The sequence below is a fragment of the Lytechinus variegatus genome, chromosome 1 (genome assembly GCF_018143015.1).
Source record: "Lytechinus variegatus isolate NC3 chromosome 1, Lvar_3.0, whole genome shotgun sequence".
Lineage (NCBI taxonomy): Eukaryota > Metazoa > Echinodermata > Echinoidea > Temnopleuroida > Toxopneustidae > Lytechinus > Lytechinus variegatus.
In genome coordinates, this window is record NC_054740.1 from 66,705,290 (window position 1) to 66,723,948 (window position 18,659).

The 18,659-nt window shown below is 38.3% G+C and overlaps 1 protein-coding gene across 1 annotated transcript; it reads right to left on the reverse strand.

Moving 5' to 3' along the window:
• Positions 1-213: 213 nt before the first annotated feature.
• Positions 214-17,234, reverse strand: LOC121420315 (V-type proton ATPase subunit H-like). The gene is made up of 11 exons (XM_041614904.1): positions 17,054-17,234; positions 10,348-10,537; positions 9,854-9,967; positions 8,553-8,755; positions 8,164-8,271; positions 7,492-7,576; positions 5,602-5,780; positions 5,043-5,168; positions 4,210-4,311; positions 1,787-1,900; positions 214-1,116 (listed from the first exon to the last, which is right to left on the reverse strand). The coding sequence occupies exons 1-11, from the start codon at positions 17,215-17,217 to the stop codon at positions 1,074-1,076; spliced, it is 1,428 nt and encodes a 475-aa protein (XP_041470838.1). The 5' UTR covers positions 17,218-17,234; the 3' UTR covers positions 214-1,073.
• Between the last annotated feature and the right edge of the window lie 1,425 nt (positions 17,235-18,659).

Below are 18,659 nucleotides of genomic sequence, written 5' to 3' on the forward strand. Positions count from 1 at the left end.
TTTGGATATCCTGGGGCCGTCTTACAAACCATTGTGATTGGTCCGATCAATCACAACTATGGAAAGCCAGCAAAGTCAACATATAAAATGCATGTTTGTTCAAAACAAATTCTGGATATGAATGTATATCCATCAATTCATTGAATTTTTTGACAATTTGGTGTGTTTTCGTTTGTTTACAAAGGGCATTTTGCAAATTTCCTGTAGAAAGAAATATGACACTGATGGATTTCCATAGAGTTACGGTTGATTGGATAAATTGTAACTCTTTGTAAGACAGGGCCCAGGTCTAAAATAATGCTACAAGTTTGAAGATTATTTTTCTACTGTAAGATCGACCTATTCAGAGTCTCCTGTACATACATTCTGTTAGAGTCAAACTTGTCATTTCTGATCATAAACATAATCATGCCGAGCGCGTGAAAGCTATTTGAGCTACAGCTGGAGTAATAATATCCAAGTCCTTTGGAAGTGCATAGAGACATCAATCATCATGTGTAATGCACTATACAAGGACTATTATTATTAAACATATGTGCAGGTTGTACCTACAGCTTTGGTTACAATGACTAAAATAAATATCAAGAGATGCAAAGCTTCATTCCATGACATGGTCATACAACAAAAAAAAGCTAAGCCCAGCATGGCTACATTATAATTCAAGGGCAGACCACATATTTGTCTTTTACCTCGGTTACTAGTCCCACACATTAAAGCCTGTGTAAGATGTTTAGCCTTACAGTATACAGCATGATGGGGTCAGCCGCTTTTTTTCTGACATGATAGGCTGAGAAATACTGGATTCTAATGGTTACTATGGCAACCATCAGAGAATGACAACTCATCAGAGATGACAAGGGGCTGGTTTCACAAAGAATAACAACTATGGTAACTATCATGGAATCCTTGGTTGTGATTGGCTGTTGAGCAATGATACCATGATAGTTGCCATGACTGCAAAGGTACCATAACTCTTTATGAAACAGGCCCGAGGTTCATATGAGAGTGCTCTGGTTACCAGTTTTATAATAGAGTTGCTGATTGTTGATATCAGAATGCCCACAAGGCTCCTCCTAGCTTGCCTCTTGCTGGACAAGCTGCCTTCCTAGGTACTCCCTGTGGAGACAACAGAAAAGGAATGACTTAAGTGAACATCCTGAATACCAGAACTATTTCAGAAATAACAAACTTTTACATTTATCTGCAGTGAATTTTATATTGCACAAGATTTAATCTGGTGACAATTTGTGCATTTCATAGTACATACGTGGAAGTTGAATGCTCATAGCTCGTGGCTACATTCTAATGGGGCCTGGTACCCTCTTACAACGGAGGCAAAAAAACTTCAGGAGGGGTGAAAAAGGCATCTTTCCTTTTCTCCATTATCAATAAGTAACACAGGGTTCCCACAGAAATTTGAAATTCCATGACTAAATTGCTGCTTTCCATGACTTCTCGTGACATCCCGGGAGTTATGTAGATTTTGGGATGTCACAAACTGGGAAAAATGGAAATCATGAACACCAATTATAATAGCAGAGTATGATCACAGAGTATGAGAGTTGCAAGACATGACAAACTGGAAAGCTGCCATAGCCAAGAGGTAAATGCAATTCCATGACATTTCCATGACTTTTCCTTGACTTTCCATGACCACAAATTTTTCCAGGATTTTCCATGACTGTGGGAATCATGTAACAAGAAAAAAAATCCTTGTAAAAGTGGGATAGTTTGAAAGTTAGGCTTTTTCTTGGATCAAATTACAGAAGGGATGACGTTTACTCACCAATTATGAACCATGAGTTTCTGTACGGCAAGCAGTGCTTCATACCTAACGTTGGGATCTTCATGGGTCATGTACTGCATAACAAGATGCTTGCCTCCTAGTTGTTCTATCACACTATCAGAGAAAAGGAATAACAGTTCCAGTTTCAGTTCACTTTATTTGTTGAAAATTCACCCATAAAAAGTCCATAACAATATACTGTACAAAATTATAACAAATATAATCATAAATTCTGGAAGATATGAAAGAAAAGGAGACTTAAAGAAGTTTGTAAAACTTGCAACAACAGTCCTCTTATAACATATACAGGAAATATAATAAGATTGCATGGTTTTACATGTTACAAAATTGCAAATATTTACGAATTGTTAAAAACAATATGCACAATTAAGAAAAATAATTTCTGGTGAAGTCGACATAATAATGTTAATAGGTCATCATCACGGCAAGATACATTTTCTTGCCAAGTCGAAATACATCAACATGGCGAGAACACCATCTCACCAATTTGACATATGAAACACTGTATAGTGACATGGCAAGAAACATTACCTTGCCAAGTCAACTTGTGAAAAGTTGTGTCAACATCATACCAAGTTGACACATAATAAAAATTGGTGACGTGTGCACACATAGATGTTTATCTGTAGCCACCCACATGCACGTTGCGGATACCAAATCAAATCTTGCCATTTACATTTAATATGTCAACTTGGAGAGATAATGTATCTCGCTAGGTTGACATACAACTTTTGTAAGTCGACTTGGAGAGACAACATACCTCGCCATGTTGACATACAACTTTATGTCAACATGGCGAGAAAACGTATTTCGCCATGCTGACATACAACTTTTTTAAGTTAACTAGGACAGATTACATATCTCGCCATGTTGATATACAACTTTTTGTGTGTGAACTTGAGATAATGTAGCTTGCAATGTTGCCATATATCTTTTCTATGTCGACTTGGAGAGATTATATATTTCACCAAGTTGAAATACAACTTTTTGTAAGTCGACTTGAAGAGATTACGTATTTCGCCATGTTGACATACACTTTTTATATGTCAATTTGGAGAGATTATGAATCTCGCCATGTTGCCATACACTTTTTGTAAGTCAACTAGGGAGAGATTATGTATCTCGCCATGTTGCCATACACTTTCTGTAAGTCGACTTGGAGAGATTACTTACCTCGCCATGTTGCCATGCACTATTTGTATGTCGACTTGGAGAGATTATGTATCTCGCCATGTTGCCATACAATTTTTGTATGTCGACTTGGAGAGATCATGTATCTCGCCATGTTGCCATACACTTTCTGTAAGTCAACTTGGAGAGATTACGCACCTCGCCATGTTGACATACACTTTTTACATGTCCACTTGGAGATATTATGTATCTCGCCATGTTGCCATGCACTTTTTGTAAGTCGACTTGGACAGATTACATATCTCGCCATGTTGACATACACTTTTTGTAAGTCAACTTGAAGAGATTACGTATTTCGCCATGTTGACATACACTTTTTATATGTCGATTTGGAGAGATTTTGAATCTCGCCATGTTGCCATACACTTTTTGTAAGTTGACTAGGGAGAGATTATGTATCTCGCCATGTTGGCATACACTTTCTGTAAGTCGACTTGGAGAGATTACGTACCTCGCCATGTTGCCATGCACTTTTTGTATGTCGACTTGGAGAGATTATGTATCTCGCCATGTTGCCATACACTTTTTCTATGTTGACTGGAGAGATTACTTATCTTGCCATGTTGACGTACACTTTTTGTATGCTCACTTAGACAGATTATGTATCTCGCCATGTTGCCATACACTTTTTCTATGTTGACTGGAGAGATTACTTATCTTGCCATGTTGACGTACACTTTTTGTATGCTCACTTAGACAGATTATGTATCACGCCATGTTGCCATACACTTTTTCTATGTTGACTGGAGAGATTACTTATCTCGCCATGTTGACGTACACTTTTTGTATGTCGACTTGGAGAGATAACCTATCTAACCATGTTGACATACACTTTTTGTATGTCGACTTGGTGAGATTACGTATCTTGCCATGTTGCCATACAGCTTTTTGGATGTTGATTTGGAGAAGGGGAAATCAGACAATTACTCCGCTCTAAATCCCACACCCTAATCATATTGCCAATTTCAACCCTGGGCTAAACACTATATACCTACCTTAAACCTAAAATAAAATCTTTTTGCAACCCTAACCCTACATCTTAGACGAAACTAAGCCCGGAGAAATTGTCGCAGGAGCAATACGAAGCCAAATACAACAAATCTGTCTATACTGTTAGATTTATTACACACACTACCAAATTTCCCAGATAGCCTTTTAAAATCACAAATGGATACTAATTCCGTAGAGATGTGAAAGAGGTTTCTACTTACTTTTTCCCTCTGGGGTAGTGTCTGACATACTCTCCTATATCATGAGCACTGACACACAGGATAAGAGGGTCTTTAGAACTCTCTAACAATCTTGTCAATATCCTGCATATAAAGGATGAAATATATGAGTCAGATAGGAAGAGTGAGGGAGGGGATGAGAATATAGTTTGAAGAGATGGAGATGAGAGAATTGATTTCTAGACAGAGGAAATTAATGCCTGGAGTGGGATTCGAACCCTCGACCCTCTGATCGAAATGCAAGGTCAGAACCACCATAATATGATGCTTCCAACATCCCCCCCTGTGATTACTACACTTCATGCAGCAGACTTTCTACCATCCAAAAGTCAAATGATCGCCTATCTCAAAGTATTATTCAAGACCTGGGGGGGGGGGCGTTTCATGAAAGGACTTGTAGGATGTTTTATGCATCAGTTACCATAGGAACAGTGCCTCTCAGCCAATCAAAATCATGGAAAGATGTTAGATCTGACAACTTGTTCGATGAAAATATTGATGAAACGCTTCCCAGGGGACTGTTTCAAATAGCTGTTCGTAAATTAAGAGCGACTTTAAGAATGACTTGTGATCCTTTCTTGTGGTAAATGACGGTTCAACATTAGGTTCATTGGTGATTATTTAGCGTGTAAGAAAGGTTCACCAGTTGTTCCTTAAGTCGCTCTTAACTTACGAACAGCTTTGTGAAACACCCATCTAAATAGGCAAAACATGTGTGAAGAGCATCTTAAGGTCAAATTTTACCTTGGTAAAACAGATCCCTGTAGTTAAAAAAATCACCCTAAGGCAAAGTCACATGTATATCATTGACTTACTTGAGTAGCTCATAGTTCTTCTCATTCAGCCTGGCAGCATTCTCTCTCCAGAACTTCTCGCTCTTGTGAACAGGACTCCACTCTAAACGACCAGACTTCACTTCTGTAGAATACTCATCAAACGAACTGCAACATAACAACCAAGATATGATTCATTCATGTACTTTATTTAAAAGATGATTTTCAATGTATTGCAAAATTAGTTCTGAAATGGGTAGATCCTCATTGTGGTACAATGATAATTTTCCAGAACTTGTACTAACATAGATACTGTATGAGGCCCACCAGCCCCCTCCCCAAAAAAAATGCAATATGGCACCCAAGTTGAATTTTGAGATGTCTATTGAGCTTAGTAAAGCACACCATGAGTTAATACCCAACTCATCAAAATTGGCTGACAATATCCCCTCAAGTACTTGATTGAATGTACAATAGATTCAGCGAAAAGAGAAGACATACTGCTGTAAACTTGAATAGTATAAATGTGAAAAATTGCAGCATTAGCATGCCTCGATAAAACACTGTGTTATATCCATCCTCATATATTTATTCTCCTTACCTGAGATCTTGCATGCTGTTGTGCAGGTTCTCATTCAAATATTCAATATCCTCGGTGATGTCTGGATCCTCAATCTTCTGTCCTTCCAGGACTTCCAGCTGCTTCAGGACCTTACACTGGATCATAGACAGAGCATTCTCCTGCGTGACTTCCTTCTCTTCAGGTTTCTCAACCAGATTCTACAAGGAAAATGATAAAAGAAATCAAGTTACATCAATAACTCACAAAAGTCTACTTGAGACTTTAAGGTTGAAATATTCATATTATTTTTTTTTTACAAAATTGGATCACAAATGGATAGTGCAGTGTGTATTGACATACCTGCTAACCTCTGGGAATGAAAAAGTGTATTCTGTGATAAAACAAGTGGAATGCCTCTGGCCGTCTCACCTGCATCACGCGGTTCAATATAGCAGCAGTGCTGACTTTGAACACTACTCTAACTCGCACAAGATGTTCAGTGATACATGGTTACTCTTATGTCCACTTTTTATGAACTAGACCAATAAACTTACAGAGATATGATGGTTATTCAACAAAAAAACCCAACATGGCCAAAGTTCATTGACCTTACATGACCTTTGACCTTGATCATGTGACCTGAAACTCGAACAGGATGTTCAGTGATACTTGATTACTCTTATGTACAAGTTTCATGAATCAGATCCATAAACTTTCAAAGTTATGATGGTAATTCAACAGATACACCCTATTCGGCCAAAGTTCATTGACCTTTGACCTTGGTCATGTGACCTGAAACGCGCACAGGATGTTCAGTGATACTTGATTACTCTAATGTCCAAGTTTAATGAACTAGACAAATAAACTTTCAAAGTTATGATGGTAATTCAACAGAAACCCCCGATTCGGCCAAAGTTCATTGACCCTAAATGACCTTTGACCTTAATCATGAGACCTGAAACTTGCACAAATTTTCAGTGATGCATGATTACTATTATGTCCAAGTTTCATGAATCAGATCCATAAACTTTCAAAGTTATGATGGGAATTCAACAGATATCCCCAATTCGGCCAAAGTTCATTGACCCTAAATGACCTTTGACCTTGGTCATGTGACGTGAAACTCATGCAGGATGTTTAGTGATACTTGATTAAGCTTATGTCCAAGTTTCATGAACTAGGTCCATATATTTTCTAAGTTATGATGACATTTCAAAAACTTAACCTCAGGTTAAGATTTCGATGTTGATTCCTCCAACATGGTCTAAGTTCATTGACCCTAAATGACCTTTGACCTTGGTCATGTGACATGAAACTCTAATAGGATGTTCAGTAATACTTGATTAACCTTATGGCCAAGTTTTATTAACTAGGTCCATATACTTTCTAAGTTATGGCGTCATTTCAAAAACTTAACCTCAGGTTAAGATTTGATGTTGACGCCGCCGCCGCCGCCGCCGCCGTCGCCGTCGGAAAAGCGGCGCCTATAGTCTCACTTTGCTTCGCAGGTGAGACAAAAAAACTGTTTTTTTTCCCAAAAAAAAGTGTATTTCATAATAAAATGAGTGGCGCACTCGCTCATCGCGGTGCTCAAGCTGCATGCAAGCTAGAATGCGCACTGCTCTTGCAGATGAAAAAAACAACAACATTGAAACGTGTATATCTCAACCTGGTTTTAACAAAATGATTGAAAAAAAAAAACAAGTTAGCTGACATTAAATTGATCTAATAATCATAATTGTGTAAGTTTTATGAAATAGAGACATACAGAGATGATTTTTCTCAATAAATTACGATTTTGTAAAAAAAAAAACGTACCGCTGTATTTTGGTTGCAAAAACGTACTAAATACGGCCAAAACGTATCGGTTGGCAGGTCTGTATTGAGCTTGCTTAAGACACTGAATAATGCCATGAAGAATTAACTTACCCTGAAGACGGCCAAGATGATTCTTGTCACTTTCTCCTTCACACTTTCACTTAGGATATCAGCCAAAACTGGAACAATCTTGTACCTTTACAAACAATTGTTTTATAAATGGATAAGTTTATTTCAAAGTAAATTTGAAGAAATACCTGAACATAATTCTTCCAACAGCCTACAAGCTTTAGCTTTTTAGACATACCAACATGTAATTAAGTCAGAGAGGATTATGTTGAATTGCAGTTCATAAAGACGCTCAAGTCATAAAAAAGTAAACATCGATAAATTTCACATGCCAGATAAGTATTTCATAACTTTCTGACAATGTATAACCTAGAAATTGACAAATTGGTCACTCTGAAAATTCTTTTCCAGCACAAGATCTGTAAACCAGATAGAAATATTTTAACTTTTAGAAATATAAAATTTAATTCGAACTGACAGTAGGCCTATATACACAAGAAAGGGATGAAAGACACCACATCCAGGTACCCTATTCACATTAGAAACTTTAAAATCAGTTGCATATCTCTGCGCACAAGGACGGGGTTGAAAGACACCATTTACCCTATTCGTATAAGAAACTAAACCTCACATGTATATGTGTACAAATAGGGATTGGTTGAAAGACACCAATGCCTGTAATGACCCTATTAACATCTCAGATCTAATACTCACTTGTTTATCTGTGCACACAGGGATGAATTGAAAGATACCATCCAGATACAAAAGATTAGCTGGTATTGAATCTGGAAGCTCACCTTTCCTGATAACACAAGAATCAACCTACAAATGGAGAATGGTAGAGTAACATTTACAAACAAAGTAGAATTACACGACACAATCACAATAAGTTACATAAAGAAGCATGATTTCTTTTTCATCTTGAATGCAAGAAAGGAACATACTCTTATGAAATGACCAATTAAATGAATCTCATTCAAGGTATATCAATGATTGTTATAAAACATGAAATAAAGTAATTTTTCTTTATTTACAAAATGGTGCATCACTGTAAAATTCCCTCTTTCTATAGTACAACACCAAAAAAAAAGAGCAGTTCATACGTGCTGATTCCATCATTTGCCATGAAGCCGACCCTGTACTCGTTGTATTTGAGCATCTGTTGCAGACACATGGCCACGGTCTGAATGTACTCATTGTTCTGTGTCGTCAGTTGATTGCGGATCCAATTAAAGAAGAACTTGAGATCGCTGGAGTTCATACGATCTTTGCCGTATGTGGCAAGTTTGGCTACGATTCGGCAAGACTGGAAAAATAAAGCAGATATATGTTGATACATGTAGTCAGTGATTCTGTGCTCAACCTAAAATTGATTGTTGTGCATATACGTTTACATTTTTTTTCTCATTCAAATAATAGGTGGATTTTTGCCAGAGGATACAAAGTACAACCATTTTCATACCCTAAATGATGTGATTATGGTTCACATGGAGGTGCAGTGCCTTGAAATGTGGGGGCAAGGTCAACATTCAAAAGTTGCAAAAATGACACAATATTGAATGTCACTGTTCTTTTTTCTGTGGTGATGAGTAAGTTTCTCAGCGGTTTCTTTTATTTTCATGCACCTTAAAATCAATATTAACATGGAATCAAACACACCTCTGCACAAGCAAACACATAACAAACAAACAAACATGCATGGGTATTTCAAACCACGACTCAAACCATGTTATCTCACAGAAACATCACAGAATCATGTTCGTTATTGACCCTTCATGACTTTTTCTGCTCATTATGCAGCTTTTCAGTTCAGACCTCATCCAACACTTTTGAATCCTGCTCTTTTCATGATGGCATGATCTTAACAAGCATGGTATCACTTTGAAAGAAATTAAATGATCTTTTGAATGATATAAAATATGCATTGTGGAAAATTGGGAGTTAGGAGAAATTAATGGCCAAAGTCAGATTTCCAAACATTTTTTGCTCGTTTTGCAACTTTTCAATTCAGACTTCATCCATAACTTTTGAATCCCACTCTTTTCGTGATGGCATGATCATAACAAGCATAGTATCATTTTAAAGAAAATTAAATTATCTTTTGAATGTCAAATATGCATTGTGTAAAACTGGGAGTTGGGAGAAATTAATGGCCAAACTCAGATTTCCAAAAGTTTTTTTGAGGGGTTTACATACAGATACAACTTGTCGTAAAATATTGAAAATGTAATTTTCATATTTTGCAAGTGGGGAAAGTAGTGTCAGGGTGGGCGGGTGTGATAATGCAAAGAGCGCCGAGTGGAAAGTCTGAGTGATGGAAAGTTCTGACAGGCACGGACCACCATAGTGATAACACAACGATCAGATACTTTTATTTCACTGAGCTTGGTCAATATATATGTACCTGTGTGGTAGCAAACTGGTCCTCTCTGTTGAGTAATGTGAGGAATGGGACCCATGGACTCGTCTTGCTCTTCCTGCCCTGCTCAGCAAACACTGAAACCCGCTCTGGCTTTTCCTGTCATAATGGAAGCACATCACAAATAATTATCATCAATGTGTGGCGACTACATGTACCTTCTAAACTAGAATTTGAATGAAAAATATTGAGTAGATAATGGAAACCTAGCCATATGTGGATAATTCATATAGCGAATAAGATAGCACACAGTATAGCAGAGTTAGTTATACGTTGCATGTAGTGAACACATGTAGATGGCAGGTTTATGTTCCACTTGGTCCAAGATCACTTTAACTGATACAATCGTATATGAACTCATAATACTAATACATTAAAAAAAAAATCATTTAAATTAAAGGAAGAAAAGCCCATAAAAGAATACATAGTGTGCCTATCCAGGAAACCTCTACGCTATACATGTCACTAGTCCTACGTACCTTCAGCATGTCATCCACTAAGGTGAGGATGTATCGAACTGTCATCTCCTTGGCGATACGCCCCATGAGACGGACTAGTGTCTTGGCACAGAGGGGGCCCAGAGCCTGGATTAGTTGATCCCTCCTTTCAGGTCCAGCGAGATCGTAGTCCTTGATGAAGGCAAAGTCCTCCTGTGAAATCATCTGGCCCCTAAACACAAAATGACAGCAAATAGATTAATGAAGGCAAGTCTTTAAAGGCTCCAAAAAAATTGAATTATAAGAGTTGAGAGGGCAGGTTTTCACTTTCATGACTAAATCACCACACACCTTTGAGTGTATTAGGGAGCGCATCAACAAACTCATTTAAAATGAATCTTATGAGACATTGGTCAATTAAGAAAAGTAAATTCATACCATACAAAGAATAAGTTTGCTTTTACAAATTTGAATAGCATTTTTTGTCATAAGAGAAAAGCTCTCCACTATTAATGTACAGTCCTATGCGAAAATATGCTATACAAAAGACTTTTTGCATAGCAGTCTTTCAAAAAATGTGGAGCAAATTGCGATACAATACATGTACCAGGAAAATTATTCCCTGCCATAAGAATTTATCATTTGTTCATGCATTTCAGCTGCACAGACCCTTTAATAGCACAAAACTTTCTGGTAGCCATCTTAATGGTTGCAGAAGGACATACATGCATATACAAATTCTCAGCTTAATCCAAGGTATAAACTATCAAATAAAAATGTGACACATGAAGCATCGAATTCACTCTACAAAGAGCTCAAGGTGCATGGAGACCTAAGGATTATTATTTTTTTGGTTGGGGGAGGGGATTAGGGTGTGTTTTCTTCAAATTGTAAAGTGTTTCAATAGAAATTTCCATACCGTAAATACATTCATAAATTATGAGATCACATCAACTGGTTTGACACAATTATATTGCTCAAAGTTTGTCCATTATAATTACAGTAGGCCTATAACCTTTATAGGGAATACCTATTGAAAACTGATGCACATAAATAATTGATACAGGAAACAAATATACAACAACAAAATCACAGAACATGTATGCTTTTCATCATCATGCAGTTCATGAAGTAATATTTTGCATGAATGAGTAAGTCCATTTTCAATTCTTCATTGTAAATCCTACCTCCTAACATGGAGATGTAGCCAAATGTGTAGTACAGGGTTGGCTCACTTCCTGTGATAGAGATCTACAGTGTTTGTACACGCAAGCTTTATCCATTTAAACACAAAGGAATTTATTGAATACACTACAATTATTCTGGATGCATTCATAAAGGTTTTAAGGACAGTCAAACCTGTATTACAAGTACAACCTGTCTGTAAAGACAAGTTAATTGAACTTGCCTATATTTCAAAATAAAACAAGCATAAGAGAAACCTCCACATAAAGACCACCTGTGTGAACAACTTTTCTTTTCCTCTTGGGTGCTATAAATTACATGTACATACAGGTCTCATTTTACTATCAATATAAAGGAAAAGCTATGTACCAAGTACCAACAATGGGATGACAGAATCAAGGAGATTTTATGCAAACGGACGACCTTGCAAGGGAGTGAATTAAGAGGGTGGGGAAAGCACATTGGGTAGTTTTTATTTTTTTTAATAATGCAGAAGTCACAAACCCCAGTCATACATGTATCTTTCAGGTGGTGATGTTAAAGGTCAGTCCTAGATAAATAATCATAGCTCATTGATTGATTCATTCATTCATCAATCAATGTCCTAAAGACAAGGCTTACAATCATCAGGGCAAGGACTTTCAAGTTCAGAGTTCAGCTCCATGGAATAAGGATATACAACCTGTTCCTAGCTACATATTTGTTTTCTACCAATCATGCCAGGATTAATTCAAAATCTGTGGGTTTTACAGTCCACACCCCCATCTCATTGAATACGTACGGGTCTAGTGTTCCAAGATTGAAGTTATTGATTGCCCTACACATGCTCATAGTGGGAATGTACACCCGAACCCTGGGCCCAAGTACCAACAGTACCCATGCACAATATGCACAAAACATGTTGCCAAAAAACATCCGGCTCTGGAATGTGATTGGTGTAATGAATGGACTCACACCAGGGCCCCGTCTTACAAAGAGTAACGTTGATCCAATCAATCATAACTCTATGGAAATCCATCAGCGTCATGATTTTTTTCTACAGGAAATTTGCACAATGTCAATTGTAAACAAAGGAGAACATACCAAATGGTCAAGAATTGTTGACTTTGCTGGCTTTCCATAGTTGCAATTTATCGGATCAATCGCAAGTCTTTGTAAGACTGGCCCCAGATGTGCAGATGTTTCTGATCAGTTGTATAATCACTACATCGGTCTCGGAAAGTTTGAATGGTATTGTCCCAGCTGTGATGTACTTAGATTTAGTGATTCACTTTTTGACAATGATACTCTAAACCCTGAAAATAGCAACTCAACTGATCTGTCTGACTGGAGTATAAAGCTCACTACTGAATAGAGACACTCAATCTCCATCTCACATCAATTCACCAATAGTAATCTTGGTATGGCAAGAATGAACATGCAGACAAACGAACTGGAATTCCAGTTCAAACCAAGTGCATTGGAAAATGTGATGTTAAAATTTTGACAATTAATGCGGAAGGACTGAGTAAAAAAGCTGCTGCTTTTCATGCTCTCATTGACCAACATGAGGCTGACCTTGTTTGTGTAACAGAATCTCAAGTTGATGAAAATGTGTCCCCATATGAACTGTTCCCTACACATTTCAATGTGTATTGCAAGGATAGGAAACGTGGAGGTGGTGGCATTATCACAGCTCTTAAATCGAATCTTGTTAGTACCCATTGCCCAGAAATGGATACCAACTGTGAAATAATTATATGGGTATGCATCCATCTACAAGATGCGAAATCACTATACATTGGATATTTCTATAGAGTACCCAACCAACTGGTCAGAGCTTGAAGACTCATTGGTTAAAATCTACCTAAAGAACATGCCTTTTGCTGTGTTAACTGGAGATTTTAATTGTCCAGAGACGAATTGGACTACTGATCCATCCACGCCTGGAGGCCACCATGGAAGGCATTTGTTGTCAGTCTGTGATGAATTCCATCTTACGCAGATGACCAAAGAGCCTACCAGACTCACAGAGACAACGGCCAACATCCTGGATCTCGTATTAACCAACTTACCCTGCAAGGTGCATGATTCATAAAGCTGTTCGTAAGTTAAGAGCGACTTTAAGAACGAATGGTGAACCTTTCTTACTTGCATGACCATCGCCAATGAATATACCATTTACCACAAGAATGGATCACCAGTCGTCTTAAAGTTGCTCTTAATGTACGAACAGCTTTATGAAACGGCCCCCAGATGTGCATGGTCGGGGAAGGCCTTGGTGACCATGATGTACTTGTAACTTCTGTTGTGTCAAAACCCAAGCTTCTCAAGAAACCAAGACATAAAGTTTACTTGACTAACAAAGGTGACTTTGATCAAATGCGTAGATATGAGTCAGTTCAATGAGCAACACTTCGCTTTAAATTCAACTCAGAAATCTGTTTCGGAAATCTATAACAGTCTCAAAGATGCTGTGCTTAGGTCCAGAGATAAAAATGTCCCATGCAAAATGTCATGGCAATCGAATAGTCTTCCATGGGTAACTAAACCATTAGGAAACTGATAAAAAAAAAAATCTTTACCCGTCCGGCGCGCATCCAGAATCATGTGATTTGTCTCGTAAGAAAATTATTGTTTTCCGTGGATCGGTAGGGAGCAAGTGTGTGCAATGGAAAACGGTTGGTAAGTATACCTAGACCAAAAGCTTCGGTCTCTGATTTGTTGGTTGTTCAGCTGAACTCCGTTGGCTTCACTCACCAAATACAGAGACCGAAGTTCTAGCGCGATCTGTACAGGGGACTCAATGGCCATATGTTTATGTACTTAAGATCGGATAAAACAGGGAAGTGAATTTGCGCGACAGCCGAGGTAAGTCACTGTTTTTGTTCCTTTTAACTTCATTTTTCTCCGTTTTTTGGCAATTAATGCCAAGAGGGAATATAAATTTGCATTTTGGTCACGTTAATTTTCAAAATTTTTATTCATTAAAGACAAAAATTGAAGAGCCCCGACGGGGGGATTTTGCATTGCAAGTCCCCTAATGGTGGCTGCACGATAGCGAGCCGTCTGTGTACGAGGAGAAAAAAAAAAAAAAGTTAAAAAACTCCTCGAAACAGACGGCTGCCATCTGTCTAAAGTATACCCAGTTGTTGTGTGTCCAGACAGGTTGTGTGTCTGATCAATTTTAGAAAGTCATTTGGAAAAATCTACAAGGGACATTTTATCAGTTGTAAGTACAAAATGTCAGGATATATCAAAGAGAACAAAATAGAAGATGATTACAACTATTGAATTCGTATCTTTAGTGTAATCCAAAGACAAAAAAGGGGCTTCAAAAAAAGTGTCCGGACATCCGACCCCCCACATGCCCCATCCTACTGTCTGTACTAGTATGAAATAATTTCATAATTTTTGTAATATCTTAAATAGCAAGCGCAAATTTTTCGGCGTTGATTGTATTAAGCTTGTAACCGATTTTGCAATCGGCAACCGATTCCATTCGATTTCACAACAATCGGCGATCACCTGCCGATCTTCGATCATGCCCCTTGAAGGAAAAAATCGGATATAAAAAATCGGCATAGATCTATTTACAGTGCAGTCAGAACATATTTCAAGATTGTTCTATTTAGAGCTTGTTAACAATGGAATAGTTCGAACAATCAGATTCCTGGAATGTCAGAAAAGACTCGCAACAAGTTGACCTACTTATGACCTACCGGTAGCTGCGCTGACTGGTATGGTGGGATTGGAACTTTAGATGAATGTATTGTATAATACAAACAAGGAACATGTACTTGTACTGGGATTGTCATTTATCCCGCCCATGAGTGCACACAAAGGCCAATAGCAATGAAGTTTGAGAGCTGTGTGTGACCGCATGGGTGCATAATATTACATGCATTATGTATGCTAGTGCTTATGGTGATAAATCCCGCCCATGAGTGCACACAATGGCCAATAGCAATGGAGTTTGAGAGCTGTGTGTGACTGCATGGGTGTATGACTGCATGAATATGTTGTACGCATTATGTATGCTAGTGCTGACAAATCCCGCCCATGAGTGTATACAATGGACGAATAGCAAGGGAGTTTGAGAGTTGTGTGTGACCGCATGGGTGCAAGAATAAAACATGCATTATGTATGCTAGTGCTTATGCTGATAAATCCCGCCCACGAGTGCCCACAATGGCCAATAGCAATGGAGTTTGAGAACTGTGTGTGACCGCATGGGTGCATGAATATTACATGCATTATGTATGCTAGTGCTAAATGCTGATAAATCCCGCCCATGAGTGCACACAATGGCCAATAGCAACGGAGTTTGAGAGCTGTGTGTGACCGCATGGGTGCATGAATGTGTTGTACGTATTATGTATGCTAGTGCTTTCGCTGATAAATCCCACCCATGAGTGTATACAATGGACGAATAGCAAGGGAGTTTGAGAAAAGTGTATGATTGAATGCTGTGTTGTATATATGCTAATAGGTCCATGATGCTAGTGATTGCCCTGCTTAAATCCCGCCCATAAGTGCACACACGACCAAGGGACGAATAATTGCAAGGGAATTTGAGAGCTGTGTGTGTGCATGGATGAGTTGCGTGTTGTACGTATTATGTAAGCCATACTTGCCCTGATATTAGCATTAAGCCAGCTAGTGAGCTAATTCAAAGAATAGCACCGTCAATCAAACCCACCACGTGCACATTCCAAAAGGTAAAGTAAAGAATTCCGCGCTAGCCCGTTCATGTCTGGGCGGTACCAGTTTTCGGCTCTGCCCCAAAACTATCTTGTATTGTGTGCTTGCGCGCATTTGGTAATTCACTGATATTGTTGAGAGGGTGGGTATACAGAAAGATCGATACTGAGGCGTGACTTAACTTTTTCGAGGACTGTTTCGGAGAAATGATATACAAGTAAGCTATTTTCACAAAATGGGTGTACTTTGGAATGGTTTTTGGGCGTGGCTGTAATCATATATTATAATGAGCGAACTGAGCTGAGCTCAGCTTAAAAAGATGTCCCGCCGATCGTTCATTGACCTGTGATCTATGAGAATTATTTTCCTTTGCTCGGAAGATGCGTCATTCGGTTATCTTTCTAATAACAATCACTCATTTTGTTGTAAAGCAGTAACACCTCAAAACCCTTTTAAAACATGTTCCAAATGATCGCGCATGTCGGCGACTTCCATTCCTAAACATTCGTCTTTGTGACTTTGTCAAGAAGATGCGCGCGACCGAGAACAAAAGTTTTATGTATTCCTTTATTTTTAAACATCGCCGATTCGATTTTCGATTCGATTTCGATTTTAGAAGCTTAACTGCCGATCCGATTTTCGATCTGATTTTTGATCCGATTTACAACATTAGATTGTATGTCTGGCAATAGGCTACACTGCCATACATTACCGGTAGTCTAAAACTTAAAAGTTAGCATACACCTGCAATCTGCATCGTACTCGTAGGCCTATATCGTATGCAAAACCGCATCACATGACCACTCATTGCAGAGTGCAGCGAGAGCTAGCATTACCGTACCGATACGTGCGCTACACTGGGGATTCTACCGGTACTCACTGAAGATATGACTGCCAATTGACACGGTGATTTCTGACTTCATTTGCTTCTCTTTCGAATAAATTTAATGGAGGAAGGTCTGCATGGCCCCCTACAAGTCCACTACCAGCCTGGGGCCCATCAGGGCTTAGTTGAGTGTAAAGATTCGTCATTTTTTCAGGCATTTCTTTCCGGACTTTCCAAGTCGCGACGACGACCGTCCAACAAAAACAGCAATAGACGTACGACCAGTCGTTTTATTTATTTTATTCTCTCCGTTTGTAGCTCTATTTAGATCTCGCGAGGAGTCAGCTAGAGGGCATGTGCCCCAGTGCCAGTGCCCAGTGGCGTAACAGGCGGAGGGCAGGGGGACAGCCTGCCCCTCTGGCGGGTTTCACCGGGAAAATTAAAAAACGGGAAAAAGAGATAAGGGAGGGATAGAGAAAGGGAAAGGGAAAAGAGGAAAGGAGGAAAGGGAAAAGAATCATATAAGAAAAAAAAACATAAAAATGGGGAAAACCGAAGGGAAGCGGAAAACGAATGAAAGAGGAACATGTGAGAAAGAACAAATTATTCCGATATAATAACTAATACATTAGCATGATTAGTAATTAGAAAGGGAGATAAATTAAAAGATGACAAAATAGCAACGACAATGAAAGCGGGCAAAGGTAGAATGGAATGAGGCAATTAAGAGTTAATTTTCATTTTATTTTTATCTAAATATATTTTTACAGGAGACCAATATAAAACACTATTTTACATCGAGGTCCTGAAAAACTTACATCAAAATCAGAAAAGATAAAAGAATAAGACCAGCTGCATATCATAGGTAAAGACAAAGAAAAATGACACTATTGGATCATTATTTATGCCTTTATTATAAATACATTGCATGTATTTACAAGTTTTAAAAAGATGAGGTACCATTTCGATAACGAAGAAAAGGGACAAGAAAAAAAGAGAGACACGAACGGGCTGCTGATATAGGATTGAACGGGAAGAAAGATTGACTGCATATAACATTAAGTTTTCTAAATTTTATGAAATGATGGTCCGAATCAGGACAAAAAACTCTAACATAATTATCCAAAGCTACCGGGGCTCTACCCCATACCACATACAGCTATAGGGGCTCTTCTTAATCATGTAACATCGGGGCTCAGACCCTTCCTTTAAGCTTTGTATTTAACTGGCGTACGGGGGGGGGGGGAGTCCTGGTTCCACACCGAATGGGAAATAAAGAGAAGGCAACGTAATGAATGGAAAACAATGATATGTTATTTGCTGAATACAATGTAAAAATCTGTCAAATAATTAGAATTTCATTCCAAATAGACATTTTTTTTTGGGGGGGGGGGAGCTCGCTCGCTGGCGACTTTTTTACAAATTTTTCCACATTGCTATTAATATGTTGTGACTCCTCAAAATATTTATTTCATTGCGCAACTGCGTAGAATTAATGTATTGTGTAAAATGTAATATACTGAATATATCTGCGATTTGATAAAAAAAAAATAGCGACAGAATAGTAAGGTTTGAAATGGCTTTGATATCGAGAGGTTCCGGGGCTCCGCCCTGGACCCCACTCGCGTAGCACTTGCAGTTTGGTCATGCCCCCCGAAAA